Source organism: Aspergillus alliaceus (genome assembly GCF_009176365.1).
Source record: "Aspergillus alliaceus strain CBS 536.65 unplaced genomic scaffold BDW43scaffold_56, whole genome shotgun sequence".
NCBI classification, from domain to species: Eukaryota; Fungi; Ascomycota; class Eurotiomycetes; order Eurotiales; family Aspergillaceae; genus Aspergillus; species Aspergillus alliaceus.
The window spans coordinates 251,742-268,108 of NW_022474739.1; the positions used below are offsets into that span (position 1 = coordinate 251,742).

Consider the following 16,367-nt stretch of genomic DNA (forward strand, 5'->3'; position numbering starts at 1 on the left):
GCAACCACAACTATTAAGCTTTGCTTTCCCCAACAAGAATAGAGAAGCGAGAGCTAGAATTCTCTTAGCGGCAGTGCAAGGCTCAATAACTGCCCATCATGGGGCAATCAGTGACACAGCCTCCAAATACGAAACGCAGCTGCTATCGGTGGTGATCCTTAGCAAATCAGGCAGGAAGATGACGATACGAAGCGGTAGTTAGCGTCGGCTGACTTCGACACCATGTTCTAGTGGCATTCTGCTAAGACATGGTACTGAGGCTCGGGAAATACACATGAAGTAGTACTTCCGTAATTTGCCGAAGTTCCGAGTGATGGAAACAAAGGAACCTTTGGATATTGATAGAGAAAAGTATACCTACACCTACAACTTACAATGAGTTGCGAATGGCATTTAGCCAAGACAGGTCATACTTTCCGCTATACCAATTTGGGGAAGAACAAAAGCGTTATCATCACGTGCCCACTGGCAGGCCACGTGAGAGCGAGATCGGACAGCTTCTCAAACGCTTCCCCCCACTGTTGTTACTCATCCATCGCTGAGGGGATTCCCGATCACAACGGTAGAGCCGGACTGTAGATTGAATACTTGGAATTACATTCTGTTTCTGTATTGCATATTCCCTGTACCATTATTGGTTTATTTTGTTACCCCTCTTTACTACTTTTGTGGTGGAGTTGCCTGGCGATTAGCCACGCCAAGTTCCAATCCTCTTAACTTTTTTTTTCTGCCGTCCGAGCTTTTTATCGGTCAATTCGCCCGCAACCCATTCTGGCGTCACTCGGAGCATTACCCAGCGGAATCGGAGGCGGGGGCCTGCAGGGAAAAAATCTGGAGGCCAGTGCAGGGAATAATGCTTCTGCTGCCACCAGTCCCGTAATGGGAGGTGTCAGCCATACATCTGTTTCGGCTACTGGCGGACCCGATGGCATGGGGCCAGCCAGGAAGCGCAACGTCGCCATGGCGGGGTTAGATAGCTCTCCTGGTAGCGTGGATGACGTGGAGGATGCAGAGCTTCGTGAGGAGAAGAAAAGGCAGCCGGTAAAGCGTGCGTGCAACGAATGTCGCCAACAGAAGGTGAGTACCTGAAACTCTCATGTCGATCGATCCCCTCACAGGCCAGACTAATCCATGACTTCATTCTGGCAGTTGCGATGCGATGTCGTTCAAGACCCATGGACGGACTGCTCACGATGTCGTCGCCTAAGACTCGACTGCAAAATCGAGTCCAACTTCAAGAGAGTCGGAAAGCGCAGTCGCAATGCGGAGATGGAAAGAGAGATCATTGAGTTGAGGAAGCAGATAGCCAGCGTCCAGGCGAGTCCTGCCACGTCCATTTCCCAACAGCATCAGCAACCGCCGCCACCGTTGCAATCTGCCCAACATACTCCAAAGCAAGAACCCTCGAGTCATGTTAGCCCCGCTGGTGTTTACCATACGCCCTCTGTCATGTCTTCCGATCAGTACATGGGTTCCCATGAAGCAGTCGCATCGCTTCTGGACCTACGTTCGGGCTTCGATGGTTCCAATTACATGAGGAATGGGAACCATCATTTTAAGCGGATCGAAGATGTTGTGGTTGTGCCCGAGAGGGTGACCGAGTTATTCGATCTGTGAGTCATGAGCTAGATATGGTACTGTAGGGAGCCCCGTATTAATCTTGCCAGGTTCTTTACGTTTTATCACCCTTTTCTTCCATTCCTTGAACGAGGACAGCCGCCTGACGAGTACTACAATGCCTCGCCGTTGCTATTCTGGACAATCATTAGTGTTGGCGCTCGGCGTTATCAGACCGATACGCACCTTTTGAACTCTCTCGCCGGTCCCGTTTCGCGACTGGTATGGAGTACACTGGCGGACATCCCGCAGAGCTACCATGTTGTAAAAGCTCTCTGCCTGCTTTGCACTTGGCCGTTCCCAACGAGCAGTACCTCCACCGATCCTACCTTCATGCTCTGCGGAATGATGATGCAGGTAGCCATGCAGCTCGGTCTGCATCGTCCGTCCTATGCGCAGGATTTCAGTAAATTTCGGGTGGAACTCATCGAAGAAGAGCTGAAGGATAAAGTGAGGACTTGGGCTATCTGTAATATCGTTGCGCAACGGTACGTTTCTCCTAGTTGCTTTAAATCTCTGGGGTTCTTGTTGTCCTGACCAGTTATCTAGGGTCGCAACCGGCTATGGGCAACCGCCGTCCACATTGTATGATTGGACGTTGTCGAGCGAATCGTCGGACCCAAACTTCAAGTTGCCTGAAGGAATCCGCGCGCGACTTCAGATCGAGAAGTTCTGTGACAAGGTCACTAGAGCACTCTATACCAACCAGCGGGATCCTGTCGGGCTTTGCAATGGCCAGGAACGGTCCACATTGATCTCGTTTCTTTCCCGAGATTTTGAAGAACTTGAGTCTCAGTTAAAGCCACAGAACGACTGTGAGTCTTGCACATAGCTACTCACATGAGCCCCATGCTAACTCTCCCAGGCATTACGGATCTTTATCTCCGCGCATCCAACCTGCACCTACACTTGTCCGTCTTCTTCGACGATACTACCGGGAAGGATTATCGTGATCGCCTTCTCTCGTTATATGTTGCAACTCGAACATTCCTAGAGGCTGCTATGAACCTGGAAACGGAAGTTGGGCCTGCGCTGTCCTACACGCCATATTACATTTATCAGATGATGGTTGCAGCAGGCTGCACACTGTTGAAGCTCGGCACCAGCTTTTTCGCTGCTCATATCAACATGGAATACACCAAGAATCTTTTCAACCGGACCATTTGGGCTATCCGAGGGAATTCCGTGTCTAGCAACGACCTTCCCGAGCGGCTGGCCGAAGTTTTAGCCCAGATGTGGCGCCTGGGAAGTGCGCCAACCCCCAAGCCGTCCACCGAAAGCTCCGAGATGGATGATTCGTTGATGTTGAAAGTTCGGTGCCGGATGAGTATGTCACTTCTTTTCGACTCGGTGTGGCGATGGCGAGAAGACGCACGCACGAAAGGCCGAAACTTAGAAGGTATGATTCTTCCTTAATGGATGCGCTATCTTAATGGGAACTGACCCGACATGCAGCCTATCTCAAAAACCCGACCAACCCGGATTCTAACGCAGAATCATCTGCGTCGTCCTCCGTTGGAGCCGCCCACACCAACTCGACCCCTGGTGTAGCTGGTGGAGATCCTAGTCTGGCGCCGGCTCCTGCTCCTTTGCTTGGGCAAGCCACCATGGGGGTTCAATCTGGAAGCAGCGTTGGCGGACTGCCCAGCGGGTTTATGGAGCCCAACTACGAGGTTTTTGACCCATTGAATTGGCTGTTGGATGGGCTGGTTGATTTGCCATACTCATACTCTACCATGTCCGGGATGGAGGCTCAAGGTATCGCATAATTTTCGCCCCATCATGTCTTGTTCTTTTTCTCTGCCGTGTTATGACTACTGGCGTTATTACGACTGGTTGACTACATAGTATTTGTGTGTATTTGTATATATATCCCAATTGCGGGCCACTTTAAGTTGGACGGGGAGCGAGGAGTCTGGTCGGACTGTTTCCATAATGCATTTCTGTCGGAGACCGCTCAAATCGGGACGACCTTCAGACGATTACTTTTAACGAAGAAACGATGATTTGATTGAGATTGAATTTGGAGAAGCAGTCACTAAGGGAGGCTTAGCCTCGGCACTAATACTAGTGCTTATTTACAAACTATATTGAATCATAAGTAGAGTGTTTCTCCTACTCGAACCCCTACCTCAGTTCTACATTCTGCTCAACCCTCAACCCTCAAAATGCCACGAGCATCCCCCTTCACCCCAGCCTTCGACGACTTAGTCAACAGCCTCCTAACTGAATGGCACGTCCCAGGCACCTCTATCGCCATCATTGACGGGCCCAACACATTCACCAAGGTATGCTATGCACAAAGCACCCCCTTAAACCAACCAACCTAACCAAGCCAAGGGTTACGGCCACTCCCAATACCCCAACACCAAAGCCACCCCAGAGACCCTCTACTATACCGCCAGCACCACCAAATCCTTCACAGCCGCCGCCGTTGCCCTCCTAATCGACGACTCCCAATCACATACCAAACCCTTAACCTGGACAACCCCCCTCTCCACCCTCCTCCCCACCGACTTCATCCTCGCAAGCCCCACAACCACAAACCAGATAACCCTCGAAGACGCCCTGTCCCACCGTACCGGCCTCCCAGAACACAGCTACCATTTCACACCCTCCGGCGCAAGCCCTCAAACCGAAGTCCGCAAACTCCGTCATCTACCTTTAACCGCTACCCCACGGGAGAAATACATGTACAACAGCTTCATGTACACGGCCGTTTCGGTGGCAGTCGAGAAGATCACAGGCGTGGAGCTGGGGTCGTTTCTCCGCGCCCGGATCTGGGGACCACTTGGTATGCGGAATACATATTGGAGCGTTGGGGAGGCGGAGGCGGACGGGGGTGATATAGCACGGGGATATGCGTGGGTCTCTGGGTCCGGGTATAGCGCGCTAGAATATCCCGAGTACAGCGAGCTGTCTGGGGCCGGGTGCATGATTAGTAGTGTTGTGGATTATGCGGCGTGGGTGCGGTGTATGATGCGGGGTGGGGTGTTGAGTGAGAGGGCGCGGGAGGCGCTTACGGCGCCGAGGATAGTGTGTGAGGGGCCTACGAATCTGTTTCCCGGGACGCATTTGTATGGGCTTGGGTGGAGGGTGGATGGGTATCGGGGGCAGCGGGTGGTGTGGCATACAGGGAGTATTGCGGGGTTTGGGAGTGTGGTGATGTTTCTTCCTGGGGTGGAGTGGGGGGTTGTTATCTTCGGGAATGCGACAGTGAGGAGTAATATGATGCAGCAGGTTTTGTATATGTATTTGTTGGATGAGATGTTGGGGACGCCGGGGGTGGAGAGGGTGGATTGGGGGAGGGTTATCAAGGGAAAGGTCGAGGGGCGGCGGGCGGCGCTGGCGAGGGCTCGTGAGCGGCTTTATCCTGAAGTGCCGTGTCCGGTAGTCTTACCGGCCTTGGGGATTCAAGAGTATGGGGGGAGATATTGGCATCCTGGGTATGGGGGTATGGAGTTGGTGGTTGGGGCGGATGGGGAGGGACTGATTGGTGATCGGCTGTGTCAGGAGTTCAGTATGCTGATTGTGATGGAGCATGTAAGTGGGGAGTTTTGGTTGGCGAGATTGCAAGAGAAAAATAAGGATCCTCGCGATCATGAGGTTGTTCGGGCGGAATTCAGACTGGGTCCAGACGGGGTTCGTGAAGTGGGCGTTGGTCTGGAGCCGACAATGAATGGGGAGTTGATCTGGTTTCAGAGGATTGAGAAATCCTCTACTTAAAGCAGTTACTAGAATACGACTCATGAGATAGAGTATTGAAGAAGCATAATAGATCGTGCATATAGTACTGAAAGTAATATACTGGACCATGTTGAATGGATGAATGGACACGAATGTAGATTGTAAACGAATGTTGGACATGGGCCATGTTGGATGGCGTCAAAACCAGAGAGTCAAAAGGACAGATATCGATATCACAGATGTCAGGTGTCAATAATCGTCTCCGCGACTGATCACTTCTTTGCATGACTCTCGCAACAGAATCGTCTGTATCTAGAATTAGCTTGAATCCCCTATAGTTCACTATAAGAGCGTACGTACATGTTCAAACTGGGCCGAGTACGACCCCTTCACGTCCATCATAGGCAAGTATTCCTCGACAATTCCATTTTTCACGAGACTGTTCATCTGCGCAGAGTAAGCACACTATTCCGTGAGCAGGATGATGGATACATACGCCGGCCAAATAACGATCGACGCCAAGCCGTTCGAGGTAGCGGCGACAGAAAACAATTGAGCCAAAATTCTCATTGATCGTCTTGTATAAGGATCGGGCCGAGGCGAGAGGTGACGTCACCCTCTTGGGCGCGTCTGGGTTTCTCCCATATCCATAGGTACCAAACTGGAATGTATGTCAGCAATATTCTCAGTGTCACGTAGGAAAAGGAGACATACGCCATCGACTGTAGAACCACGCCCCGTCGATCCAAATGTTTCGATGGCAAAGATCTCCCCCTCTTCCATCTTTACTTGACTAGAATTTTTCACAAACGGGATCGATTTCCCACCGTGGATCTGATACCGCTTGATATCATGCCCGCTTATGTCTCGCACCGGCTTCACGGGGTACACTTTACCGTTTATCTCAACCTCATAGCTTTCCATCACCTCCTGGATGGCAGCGCTGACATCGCTAATACGAACGTCAACTCCAGCATTCTAAAAAACAAAAAAAAAAGAAAAGAAAAGAAAAATTAGCCATGCTCTTAAACACGCGACACTGGGCCTTTTCCCACCTTGATACCAGTGTTCGTAGCGGCCTTCACGGCGGCAAGCAGATTGTCATAGATTGGGTCAAAAGACATTGTAAACGCACTGTCAACAATCCAGCCATTTATATGAACGCCGAAGTCAACCTTCATCACATCGCTCGCTTGCAAGACAATCTCCTTCTGGCCAGGATTGGGCGTGTAATGTGCAACACAATCGTTCAGAGCGAGCCCCGTGGGGAATCCCATGCCCGACTGGAGACACTGGCCCGGTTCAAGGCCAGCATTATCCAGTAGCGCTCTCACACCATCCTCAATGCCGACGGCAATCTCTGTGAGGGTCTGTCCGGGCCGGGCAGTCTCCTGCGTCCAGCGTCGGACCTGGCGGTGTATCTCTGCGGCTTTGCGATAGTCGTTGAGGACACTGTCGTCCCGAAGGTAACAACGGGACTCGTATCGAATTTCCTCGGCCGTCACGCGAGCCGTGCCCTCGACCACGGACTCGTAATTATGAATCTCACCGACCGGGAACTGGCCCGTAGGGAAGAGGTCACCCAACGGGACACGGGGCGGTGACGACTGGGTCTTTGGGGTCTTCTTCTTGGGCTTTCTTCGTTTCTTCTTCTTACAGGTGGTTTCTGAGGCAAGCTGTTGCGTCAGCGACAAGGTAGCAGCGCAGGCTTTATTGTCGCCATCGCCATCTTCGTCTCCATCTCCCTCCCCAAGACTGCCATCACCGTCCCGGGACAGGTGGACTCCTCGCGGCTCCCCACCGGCATTAGGCTTTGCGGTGTTGGACGGGCCATCTGGAGAATATAAGCATAACTGCAGAACAATGTAATGTCAGGGGAGGTAAATTCATACTACCGCCATTCTTGCTCTCTCCTTCGAATGTTTTGGAGCCCATTTCGACATGAAGATCCGTGTCTTGTGAAGTTGTTGCAGTTCAAGATAGAGGTTGGATGTCAGATTTTATGATTAAATATTGGGGGCCAGAGCTACGTTCCCCTTTGGGCATAGCGCGGGGTCATCCATTCATACCGAGCCATGATGCAGTAGTAATACAGTCAGTGCCGTACTACACACCACTACTCCCAGTCAATCACAACAGTCCAATAGTATACTATATATCTATAGTCTTGATAAAGCTAAATGACATTTCAAACATCTCGCTCACCTTCTACCCTTCTAATCCCCTCTAAACGGCCCCTCATAGCTCCTAAAAAACCCTCCCTGTCCAATACTACCGCCACTTACCCGCCCATCCATATCCGATCAACATCAACATCAGCTTCTACTTCCACATCAGCGGCCACTGAACCCAAATCCAAGCCCAAATTAAAACCTACCTCAAAGGACCAGTCTGGGGACATCAGGGGATCTCGACCCACGACCGCAGAGTACGATCTCTCATCGGGTCCGCAGCCTTTCCTGGATCCTGGGTTGTGGGAGAATGTGAAGGCGGTGGATCGAATGTGGAGGGACGAGGGAGAGGAAGGGCTGGGAGATGCTTATGCCAAGGAGAGGGAGGAGGAGATGAGGAGGAAGAAGGAGAGAGAAGCGGAATTTGGGGGAATGGCTGTTCGAGGGAGGATGGGAAGGTGGAGATGATTTTTTCTTCTTTTGACCATTATATCTCATATTGTCTATGCAGTGTATTTCTGTGGGTTTAACGAAAATAAGTTCTTGTTATGGTAGTTATTTGTGATTTTATACTTCTCAGAACGGGCAATTTTATAATCTCATTGTATGATACAGAGAATAGACACATCAATGCGAGCTATCATAGCATCCGAAGAATCATTGCGTGTTCTGTGGGGTCCATCAATCGTGAATCGTCAAGCATAAGTATAGTTGCAACAGAAAAATAAACGTAACAAGAAAAAGATGAAAAAAGGGGGGGGGGGGAGGAACACCGATCCATTATGCATGGTCATCATTCATCATATCGGTCAGGTGCTGATCATACCCAAGCGACCATATGGCAAGTTATTGCACCATACTCCGTGTCTGCGTGCTGGAGTCGACAAGGACAGCCTCACCAATACTTTGCTTGAGCCTCTCGCGTCGGGCTTCTCGTTTCCCCTCGGCACGCTGCTGCCAACTGCGTCTCAGGCGCTTGCGGAAGCTACGTACCGAACCAAACCGAAGCCGCAGTCGCCACCATGAGAGGGAGCGATATCGTCGCTGGTGGAGAGAAGTTTGTGAATATAACGCCTCAGGCATGAATACTCGGCTGCCCACAAGACTATCCCTAGCCTGACGACGGGACGCTGCCTCATCGAAGGACCGTTTGGCTTCAAGGCTACGAGGAGAAATGGGAGGCCCCTGAAATACAACCCGCTGTTGGGGCATCCCCAGTGAATTACTGATGACCTGTTCCGGCTCCAAGGTGGAAGGGCGAAAGTTTTGCTCTCTTGGGGACTGGTCTTCGGATTCAGATGTATCTTCCCAGAACCGACGAGGTCGCCAGAACGGGTGGAGTTTGCCGTCTAGATCTTTCCCTGCCATGCGGTTCTTCGCCGACGTCACTGAAAACGATCGGGCAATGGAATTAAACGAATCGGATCGAGGTCGGAGCTTCCAAGGGCGCCGAACAGAGCCAAATCGACGAGCTGGGTGCTCGCCGGTCTCGCCAGTTCTCGTGTCTCTTTCGGGATCACGGTCTGCCTCATTCACCGGGGTGGGTGGAATGATTTTACATACTGGAGGCTCTGGTGGCTGGCGCGGGTTCTGCAGCGGCGAGTTTACCTCATACTGCTCCGAGCCTTGAGGAAGTTCTGGCTTTGCCAAATTGTCTTGGTACTCCATGCGTAGCCCTAGCCCATGAGGTGCCGGCTGCCGTTGTGGGTTAACCAGCAGAACAGACTCATTGTTGTGTAGAGAAAATGCCACCATGGTAGCTTCATTAATCTCCACTAGGCCTGGCGATGACGACGGGATTGACCCTTGCGTGAAAGCACCTGACGGTGAGCGCAAGTGTGCCATGTCCTCCACTCCGATCAGGATAGACTGCGTTTTCACGACATCTGGAATGTCTGACCGGCCACGGACATGACTGACTTTGGCGGGCTCAGGCATGGATGGCTCGGGAGGCCGGGTTTGCGTTTCGGTCTCTATCGCCGATGGGTGATTTCGTGAACTAGTATCCGAGGTAATGGATGCGGCACGGGAGTTATTCTGACTGGTAGGCGCAGATAACGAGGAGCTGCGTGGAGGGATGGCAGGTCGACCGACGCTGCGACCCCTGGAGTCTGTGTCCTGATGAGAGGGCGCACTCGAATTAGATAGAGTACGCCTCTTCTGGGGAGGACGATCAAACGACTCTGGCCTGCTCCCTGATCTCGTGCGCGTTCGGCGGCTTGATGGCTGAGAGCTAGCACTGGACGGCTTTCTGCTGGTTGAGGTCGAGGATCTCAAAGAAGAATGACGCTCTGGTATCACAACGACTGGAACGACCTCCACATGCGGCTGAGGCCCCCCAGCACCATGGATTGAGCCCTCCGAGATGGACATCTCCGACGCGATGCTTTTGCGGTCATTTTCCGAGATCCGCGCAACCTTGTGAACCAAGCGGTGCTGCGAATCTGGATTCGAGACCAGTGACCCACGCTCAGACCTCGGAACCGGAGAGCTGGCTGAACGCAGTGAAACCCTCTTCTCCGTATGGCGCAGGGAGGGCTTATACGGTTCGGGTGTGTCAACAATCATCACTTCGATTGTCGATGACGTGGACACATTCGAAAATCGGCGGCAATCGTCTGCGTCATAAGAATCAACCCGGCTTTCCGCAGGGTTCCAGTCGATCTTCTCCGAGAACTGTTCCGGATACGGACTGGCGCTGGTGCCATGAGTATCTCGGACCCGGACCCGCACACTCCTCCCGCGTGTTCGTAAGACATCCAATTCACACACCCTGGTACTGTTCACATCGCGAGGCTGTTCAGGAGTATTTGCGGTCGGAGTGTCAGAGGAATGGTTCCTTGAGCGCCTTTGCCTCTGGCGAGAGGGGGAAAATCTGTCGGTGTTCTCCGTTGCCCATTCCCCATTGATACCTTCGTACCGAGATGGCTTTAATAACGTGGCATCGGGATGCTCCTCGCAAGCCGGGGTGTCGTCTGGCCGGACATCACTGCGTTCCGACTGGACACTTCTTTGAAACGATCTCTGCCTAGTGGAGGGACGCGATGGTGGGGATGATCTGTGAGGGGTCTCCGTTTCACCATCCGAGATCATTTCGCATGCAGTTTGGAAGGACTCCGCTCGAGACGAGCAAGATGTCTGTCGGAATTGACCGCCAATTCCGGGTCGATACGTAGTCGTAGTAAGTCGAGGGGGCGTCGTTTCGGGGGTCGGGGGATGCGATGGCTTGGAAGGAGTCACGGCTCCGGACATAGAAAGCGAAGAAGGGAACTTTTGCATTTCCAACTCGTTGGGAGTTGGAGATTCATCTGGAGGCGCACCGGGGGGTGTTAAAGGGAGAGCGGGCGGCGTTGCGAGCGTACCGCCATTTGAAGTGTCAACGATGGGGTCGGATGGAGACGCGTGGATGACATGGACACTCGGATCGCCATTAGGCCTTCGGGGGAGTGACTTGTGGGACCTGAATAGCGGCCGGTCCAAGTGTTCTAGTGAGGCGGGAGACGTGCCAGCAATGCCGGGCATCTTGACCGAAGAGCCCAACTACACCACCGTAAGCCGGGAAATTCTCACCGTTGTTGGGTCACCGGATTGTTGGCCAAAAAAATATTACCAAACTACGGGGTCACTGGGAAGTAATATCATGATACCAAGACTGTTTCAAATAAGATTGGTCCAGGATGGTTGATGCTGGCGTCGCATAGCGAAAAGCAAGGCGATCCGATCCGTAGGGTCGAGTTTCGACGCTACGGTCCAACCGGAGGGGTCCAAAATGGCTTTAAAATAAAAGGGTGGGAAAGAATTTAGAAAAAAAAAACTTTTTGAAAGAATAGACCACCAAAGTGCCTTCTGTCTTTTAAAATGAATGATTAGAGACCAAGAGTTAAGGGGGCGGGATTAGAATAAAAAACAGAGTAAGGGCAGCAGCGTAAGGGCGTAGGTACCGTACTCAGGAAGCGTGTCTCTCACAACGACAGATGTGAGAAATCCACTCTTCACAGTGGATAAATCCAGAGGCTGAATGAAGAACTCCGAAAATAGAGTCCTGTACCCAACTTAAAAATGTGAAGAGGCAGGGCGCGACACGCAGGAGCAAGCGTGTTGGTACCAAAAGAGACCAAGAGTGCGACAGCGAGGCAATGAAAGGGACATTCCACGTTGCGGATCCGAAGCGTTAAGTGGGTTAATTTTCCCTAATGGACCAGTGACAGACAAGGATGATCCAGGATGAATGAGTTACCTGTAGAGATCAGTTGTTGATGGAAAGTTGTCTTTCGTTTAAACAAAGATGAGGACACGATACATGAAGAGGCGAGGAAGGAAATGGGAGCAAGAGATAACGTGGGGTCGTGTCGTCGTCCATTGTAGTAGGTAGTGGTTGGAGTGGTAGTCAACCTGCAGTGTCAAAGTCCTTTTTCAAATTAATTAATTTCGTGACTGAATCTCACACCCCTGCAGCCCTTTTCCCTCATGCTGTACGACGGTCCCCATGGTACGTAGATATGTACATACCGATGTGTGTGTATGTATTACTAGTAATTCTTGTCTCACTCTTTCTTTTCCTTTCCTTTTTCTTTTTCTATTTCTTCTTTTCTTAATTTCTTAATTGTTTGTCATTCTGGTCATGTCATCGATAATGCTAATCATGCTTATTGTCAAAAATCTATTCTCGGGTGTGGCGTCTCATGCCCACGGTTCTCCAGAGGGTATACTATTAAACCTCCATTGAATCCCTTTGCAGCAGGAGATTTAATTTTTTTTCTTTTAATGTTCCAGGACAAGTTACTGAAACTTCGTGTGCAGAACATCCGGATCTCCGAGATACATACATCCACACATACATACCATAAGCACATCCTATCTAGATCGTAGAAGAAGTACATACAATATGTACCTTGCATATGGATGTCAATATCATGTGCATGTCCATACGGATGTGCGCATCTCAATGTCTTTTTAAGTATTCCATGCTCCCCCCCCCCCACCTTTTCTCTCTCTTTCTTTAAAGAATGATCCTACAGGAGTTCAAGTCAAGTATCGGGACGAATGACGCCAGAGGATCGGACTAGCGGATGATATCAATCTTCCCTTGACTGGAAAGTAGTAGTTGGAATCCTAGGTGGTATCCGTTGTCCCTGTTCGATAGGTAGGTACTGGTATGGTACAGTAACTTATGATGTGACCTTCCAAAAAGCCGTGGCTGAGTCATCGGATGACATAACCGCGGCCGTTCGACGTCATGGCGTGGAGAAGCGAAGTTACAATATTGACGGAAAAAGCGAACAATGAAAGAATTGGGTTGATTATCTATCCTCTTTAATGAAGCTATTGGGAAAGATGGATGGGGAGGGAACATTTATACTACTCTTCTCTTTCTTTGTCTCTGATCTCTTGAAGACTACCGACTCGACTCCTATTGTTTAACTATTATTACTACTTAACTACGAACTGAACTAAATCACCTTTCATTCTCGCTTTTTCCCCACCATTGATTCCCGCCCGCCATTAACTCGCTTCCTACCCCGTCGTCACATTTCATTTATAAGAATTAGAGGCCCCAGTTTCCTGGACTGACGACATTTACTCGCTAGGGCTCATACTGGTGAGCAATTTGCTTTCTCTTGGATTTTTTTCCTTTATTCCCACTGGAGAATTTTGATTTGTCTTGCGGCAAATCCACCACAAGCTTATCGATTTGATTTTCAACTCCCACTGACGCCAGCCCAGACTCGGCGGGGTCAGAAAAAGAAAAGAAGAGAAGGAATTTTCACAAATTCAAGGGAAGAAAAAAACTAATAAAATAAAAGTAAAATAAGGGAAAGCACCAAGAGTCAAAGACCTTAACTGGGGAAAGAAACTCAATAGAAGAAACAAGAAAAAAGAAAAGAAAAAAGAGAGGAATTCAATTTGCCCGTGCCATCATCACCAACGTCATTCTGGCCGATAATCTCTCATCATCATTATTATCATTTATTCTTTTATTTTTATTTTTATTTTTTTTGCCTCCCTTGTCCGTATTTCTCATTCCCATTCTTTTTAACTTGCATCCTCCTTCCCGACACAATAGTCCCCCACACTTCCCCCCTTCTCCTTATTCTCTCTTTTTCCCCTCCCTTCTTCTTCCCTTATTTTTTTCTCTGTTCTGTGCCGATTGATTACTCAGCACCATGAGTACCATCCAAAATTTGAAGAATTTCATACGTCATGGGAAACAGGCCCGGCTGGTGACCCCCCATGCCGAGCCAACCACCAATGTTTCTCCCATACATGCCGAACACCAACGTCAACCTCAAGGCTCCTACCCTCCTGCTGCGGGGAACCTAGATGCCATTGACAGCAGGTTGGGCAACGGTCAGGCCCAGGCCCCTCAAAAGTCACCCGCGGACTCCCAGACAAAACGAGTTCGGGAGCTTGAAATCGAACAGATTGTGGCTGAGGAGAGAAGCCAACGGAACAAAATGCCCAAGTACCCGGGACTGGAGCGCTGGATCCTGATGGACAAGATGGGGGACGGCGCCTTCAGTAACGTCTATCGCGCTAAAGACACCACAGGAGAGTACGGCGAAGTAGCGATCAAAGTCGTCCGAAAGTTTGAAATGAATAGCAACCAGGTAGGCCAAATTGGATTTACACCCTCGTTTCTCTCCTGCCATACCTCTTTCTCCTTTTACGCACACTTCCCCATTTACCCCCTCCAATTGTGCGCCTTCTCTCTTTCTGAGTGCTTAAATCAATTCCTTCGCCATCTCTCTTTAGTCCGCCGCCCATCTGCATCCCAAGGTCAAACATACCAAGGTTACGGAGGTGCGCAAATATACTGCCTCTTATTTCCTATCTCGTCTCGACCATTCACCTCCGTTTCCACTTTTCTTCTACTAAACAAAACGTTGCTAACTCGATTGCAGCGCGCCAACATCTTGAAAGAAGTCCAAATTATGCGCCAAATAGACCACCCGAACATCGTCAAACTCGTGTCATTTTCTGAATCCCGCCAGTACTACTATATCATTCTGGAACTCTGCCCAGGCGGCGAGCTGTTCCATCAGATCGTACGGTTAACCTACTTCAGCGAGGATCTGAGTCGTCATGTCATCACCCAGGTCGCAAAAGCAATTGAGTATTTGCACGAGACCTCCGGCGTCGTTCATCGGTATGATCTCTCAAGTCCCCTGAGGCCATTTGACGTGATGCTGACGGCGTCTCCAGTGATATCAAGCCAGAAAATCTTCTGTTCTATCCGATTCCGTTTGTTCCAAGCAAGGACCCCAAACCTGTCCAACCGGGTGATGAGGACAAAGTCGATGAAGGGGAGTTCATCCCCGGAAAGGGTTCGGGCGGGATCGGTGTCATTAAAATTGCCGATTTCGGTCTCTCCAAGGTCATCTGGGACAGCCAGACGATGACTCCTTGTGGAACCGTCGGTTACACGGCCCCTGAAATCGTCAAGGATGAGAGATACTCGAAGAGTGTCGACATGTGGGCTTTGGGCTGTGTGCTGTACACTCTCCTCTGCGGCTTCCCTCCCTTCTACGACGAGAGCATCCAAGTCCTCACGGAGAAGGTGGCTCGAGGCCAGTATACCTTCTTGTCGCCGTGGTGGGATGACATCTCGAAGTCGGCAAAGGATCTGATCTCTCATCTCCTAACGGTAGACCCTGACCAACGATACTCGATCAAAGAATTCTTGGCCCACCCCTGGATTCGTGGAAGCGACGAGGAGACCATGGCGGCCACCGACGCTCCTCCACTGACCACACCGCTACCCTCACGCCAACAACCTTTGGATGCCCTTGCTGCGGACCAGGCACCGTACGCCCCGGCTAGCGCTCGACTTTCGGATCAGCCCTCCGCCGGTTTGGAACGTCCTATGGACTTCCGATCGCCTGGAGCGATCAACTTGCGCGAAGTCTTCGATGTGGGCTATGCCGTCCACCGGCAAGAAGAAGAAAGCAAGCGGCTAAAGACATATCGCGCCCGGGGGGCCAACCCCACCACCGGATTCCGGTCGGCTCTGAACCCCCTCAATGAGGACTTCGATGAGGAACCGAACCCGCCAGTCACCTACCAGCCCATTCATCAGGATGAGTATGCGGCGCCGAAGGTCCACAAGGGCTCGCATCAGGCTCGGGAGGTGGCCGCGATGGAGGCCAAATTACGATCTACGAATCTGGGCGCTCACCCGAGCGCCGCTGCCCAAGCACGACAGCCGCAGCAGGGCTACGGTACACATAGTGCTAAGGTGGCGGCGGCAGCGAAGCAGAATATTGCTCGGTCCTCGCGGCAACCGTTCGAACTTAGTCTGGATAATGCAACATTGTTAGAGAGGAGAGGGAGACGGCACCAGGTTGTCTAAGCTTTTCAGTACCTCTCCAAGATGACTTCTTTTTAACGAATAAAAACGATGGGCCATGAATTCTATTCCATGAGTATTGGGTGGTAGGGTCGCATTTGTCTCGGGTGTTATTCGTCTTTTGGCTTTTTTATTTTGTTTTCTTTTCTTTTCTGGATTACTCAGGTTCGGGCAAAGCATATTGTATGGGCTTTTATCTGGTTTATGGGATATCTAACGTTACTTTTTCTTTTTCTCTCTTCTGTTTTTTATGCACTTTTTATTCTATTTTATTTCCCACACCCCCGCAGCATAAGGAGAATCCGGGCCATAGGGATTTACTTGCATTTCGAAGAAGTTCGTCTGTTACATTGGCCTGCTTTTGTAATTGTTTTGTCTCGTTTACGCGTAAACTCCCCTCGACGTTGTACAGTACAGAAGTGACAAACATGTGCATCTAGAAATCGATATATTCACAATTCACTGGATTTTTCACCTCTCGCCTGATCACAATATACAGACAAGTATTACCTAGATACAAGTACAGTGTAGAAACTTAGTGCGGT

At 50.5% G+C, this 16,367-nt stretch overlaps 6 protein-coding genes across 6 annotated transcripts; 4 read left to right on the top strand and 2 right to left on the bottom strand.

Moving 5' to 3' along the window:
* The first annotated feature begins 729 nt into the window (after positions 1–729).
* BDW43DRAFT_197678 (putative C6 transcription factor (Leu3)) lies at positions 730–3,700 on the top strand. Its single transcript, XM_032039097.1, has 6 exons — positions 730–1,077; positions 1,150–1,613; positions 1,668–2,105; positions 2,167–2,432; positions 2,483–3,016; positions 3,073–3,700. Exons 1-6 carry the CDS (start codon positions 880–882, stop codon positions 3,384–3,386), a joined length of 2,214 nt encoding a protein of 737 aa, XP_031895978.1. The 5' UTR covers positions 730–879; the 3' UTR covers positions 3,387–3,700.
* Position 3,701: 1 nt separating this feature from the next.
* BDW43DRAFT_197679 (beta-lactamase/transpeptidase-like protein) lies at positions 3,702–5,504 on the top strand. The gene is made up of 2 exons (XM_032039098.1): positions 3,702–3,905; positions 3,958–5,504. Exons 1-2 carry the CDS (start codon positions 3,786–3,788, stop codon positions 5,341–5,343), a joined length of 1,506 nt encoding a protein of 501 aa, XP_031895979.1. The 5' UTR covers positions 3,702–3,785; the 3' UTR covers positions 5,344–5,504.
* Positions 5,449–7,287, bottom strand: BDW43DRAFT_197720 (putative methionine aminopeptidase, type II). The gene is made up of 6 exons (XM_032039099.1): positions 7,197–7,287; positions 6,360–7,138; positions 6,019–6,282; positions 5,801–5,965; positions 5,665–5,751; positions 5,449–5,610 (listed from the first exon to the last, which is right to left on the bottom strand). Exons 1-6 carry the CDS (start codon positions 7,237–7,239, stop codon positions 5,554–5,556), a joined length of 1,395 nt encoding a protein of 464 aa, XP_031895980.1. The 5' UTR covers positions 7,240–7,287; the 3' UTR covers positions 5,449–5,553.
* A 125-nt stretch (positions 7,288–7,412) lies between these two features.
* BDW43DRAFT_197766 (uncharacterized protein) lies at positions 7,413–8,132 on the top strand. Its single transcript, XM_032039100.1, has one exon. The coding sequence runs from the start codon at positions 7,485–7,487 to the stop codon at positions 7,941–7,943; it is 459 nt and encodes a 152-aa protein (XP_031895981.1). The 5' UTR covers positions 7,413–7,484; the 3' UTR covers positions 7,944–8,132.
* BDW43DRAFT_197860 (uncharacterized protein) lies at positions 8,133–11,743 on the bottom strand. The gene is made up of 3 exons (XM_032039101.1): positions 11,713–11,743; positions 11,086–11,318; positions 8,133–11,015 (listed from the first exon to the last, which is right to left on the bottom strand). Exon 3 carries the CDS (start codon positions 10,995–10,997, stop codon positions 8,322–8,324), a length of 2,676 nt encoding a protein of 891 aa, XP_031895982.1. The 5' UTR covers positions 10,998–11,015; positions 11,086–11,318; positions 11,713–11,743; the 3' UTR covers positions 8,133–8,321.
* A 1,896-nt stretch (positions 11,744–13,639) lies between these two features.
* BDW43DRAFT_315317 (serine/threonine-protein kinase) lies at positions 13,640–15,825 on the top strand (the record flags this gene model as incomplete). The annotated part of the gene is made up of 3 exons (XM_032048027.1): positions 13,640–14,083; positions 14,378–14,622; positions 14,679–15,825. 3 exons carry the CDS (start codon positions 13,640–13,642, stop codon positions 15,823–15,825), a joined length of 1,836 nt encoding a protein of 611 aa, XP_031895983.1.
* Positions 15,826–16,367: the final 542 nt, after the last annotated feature.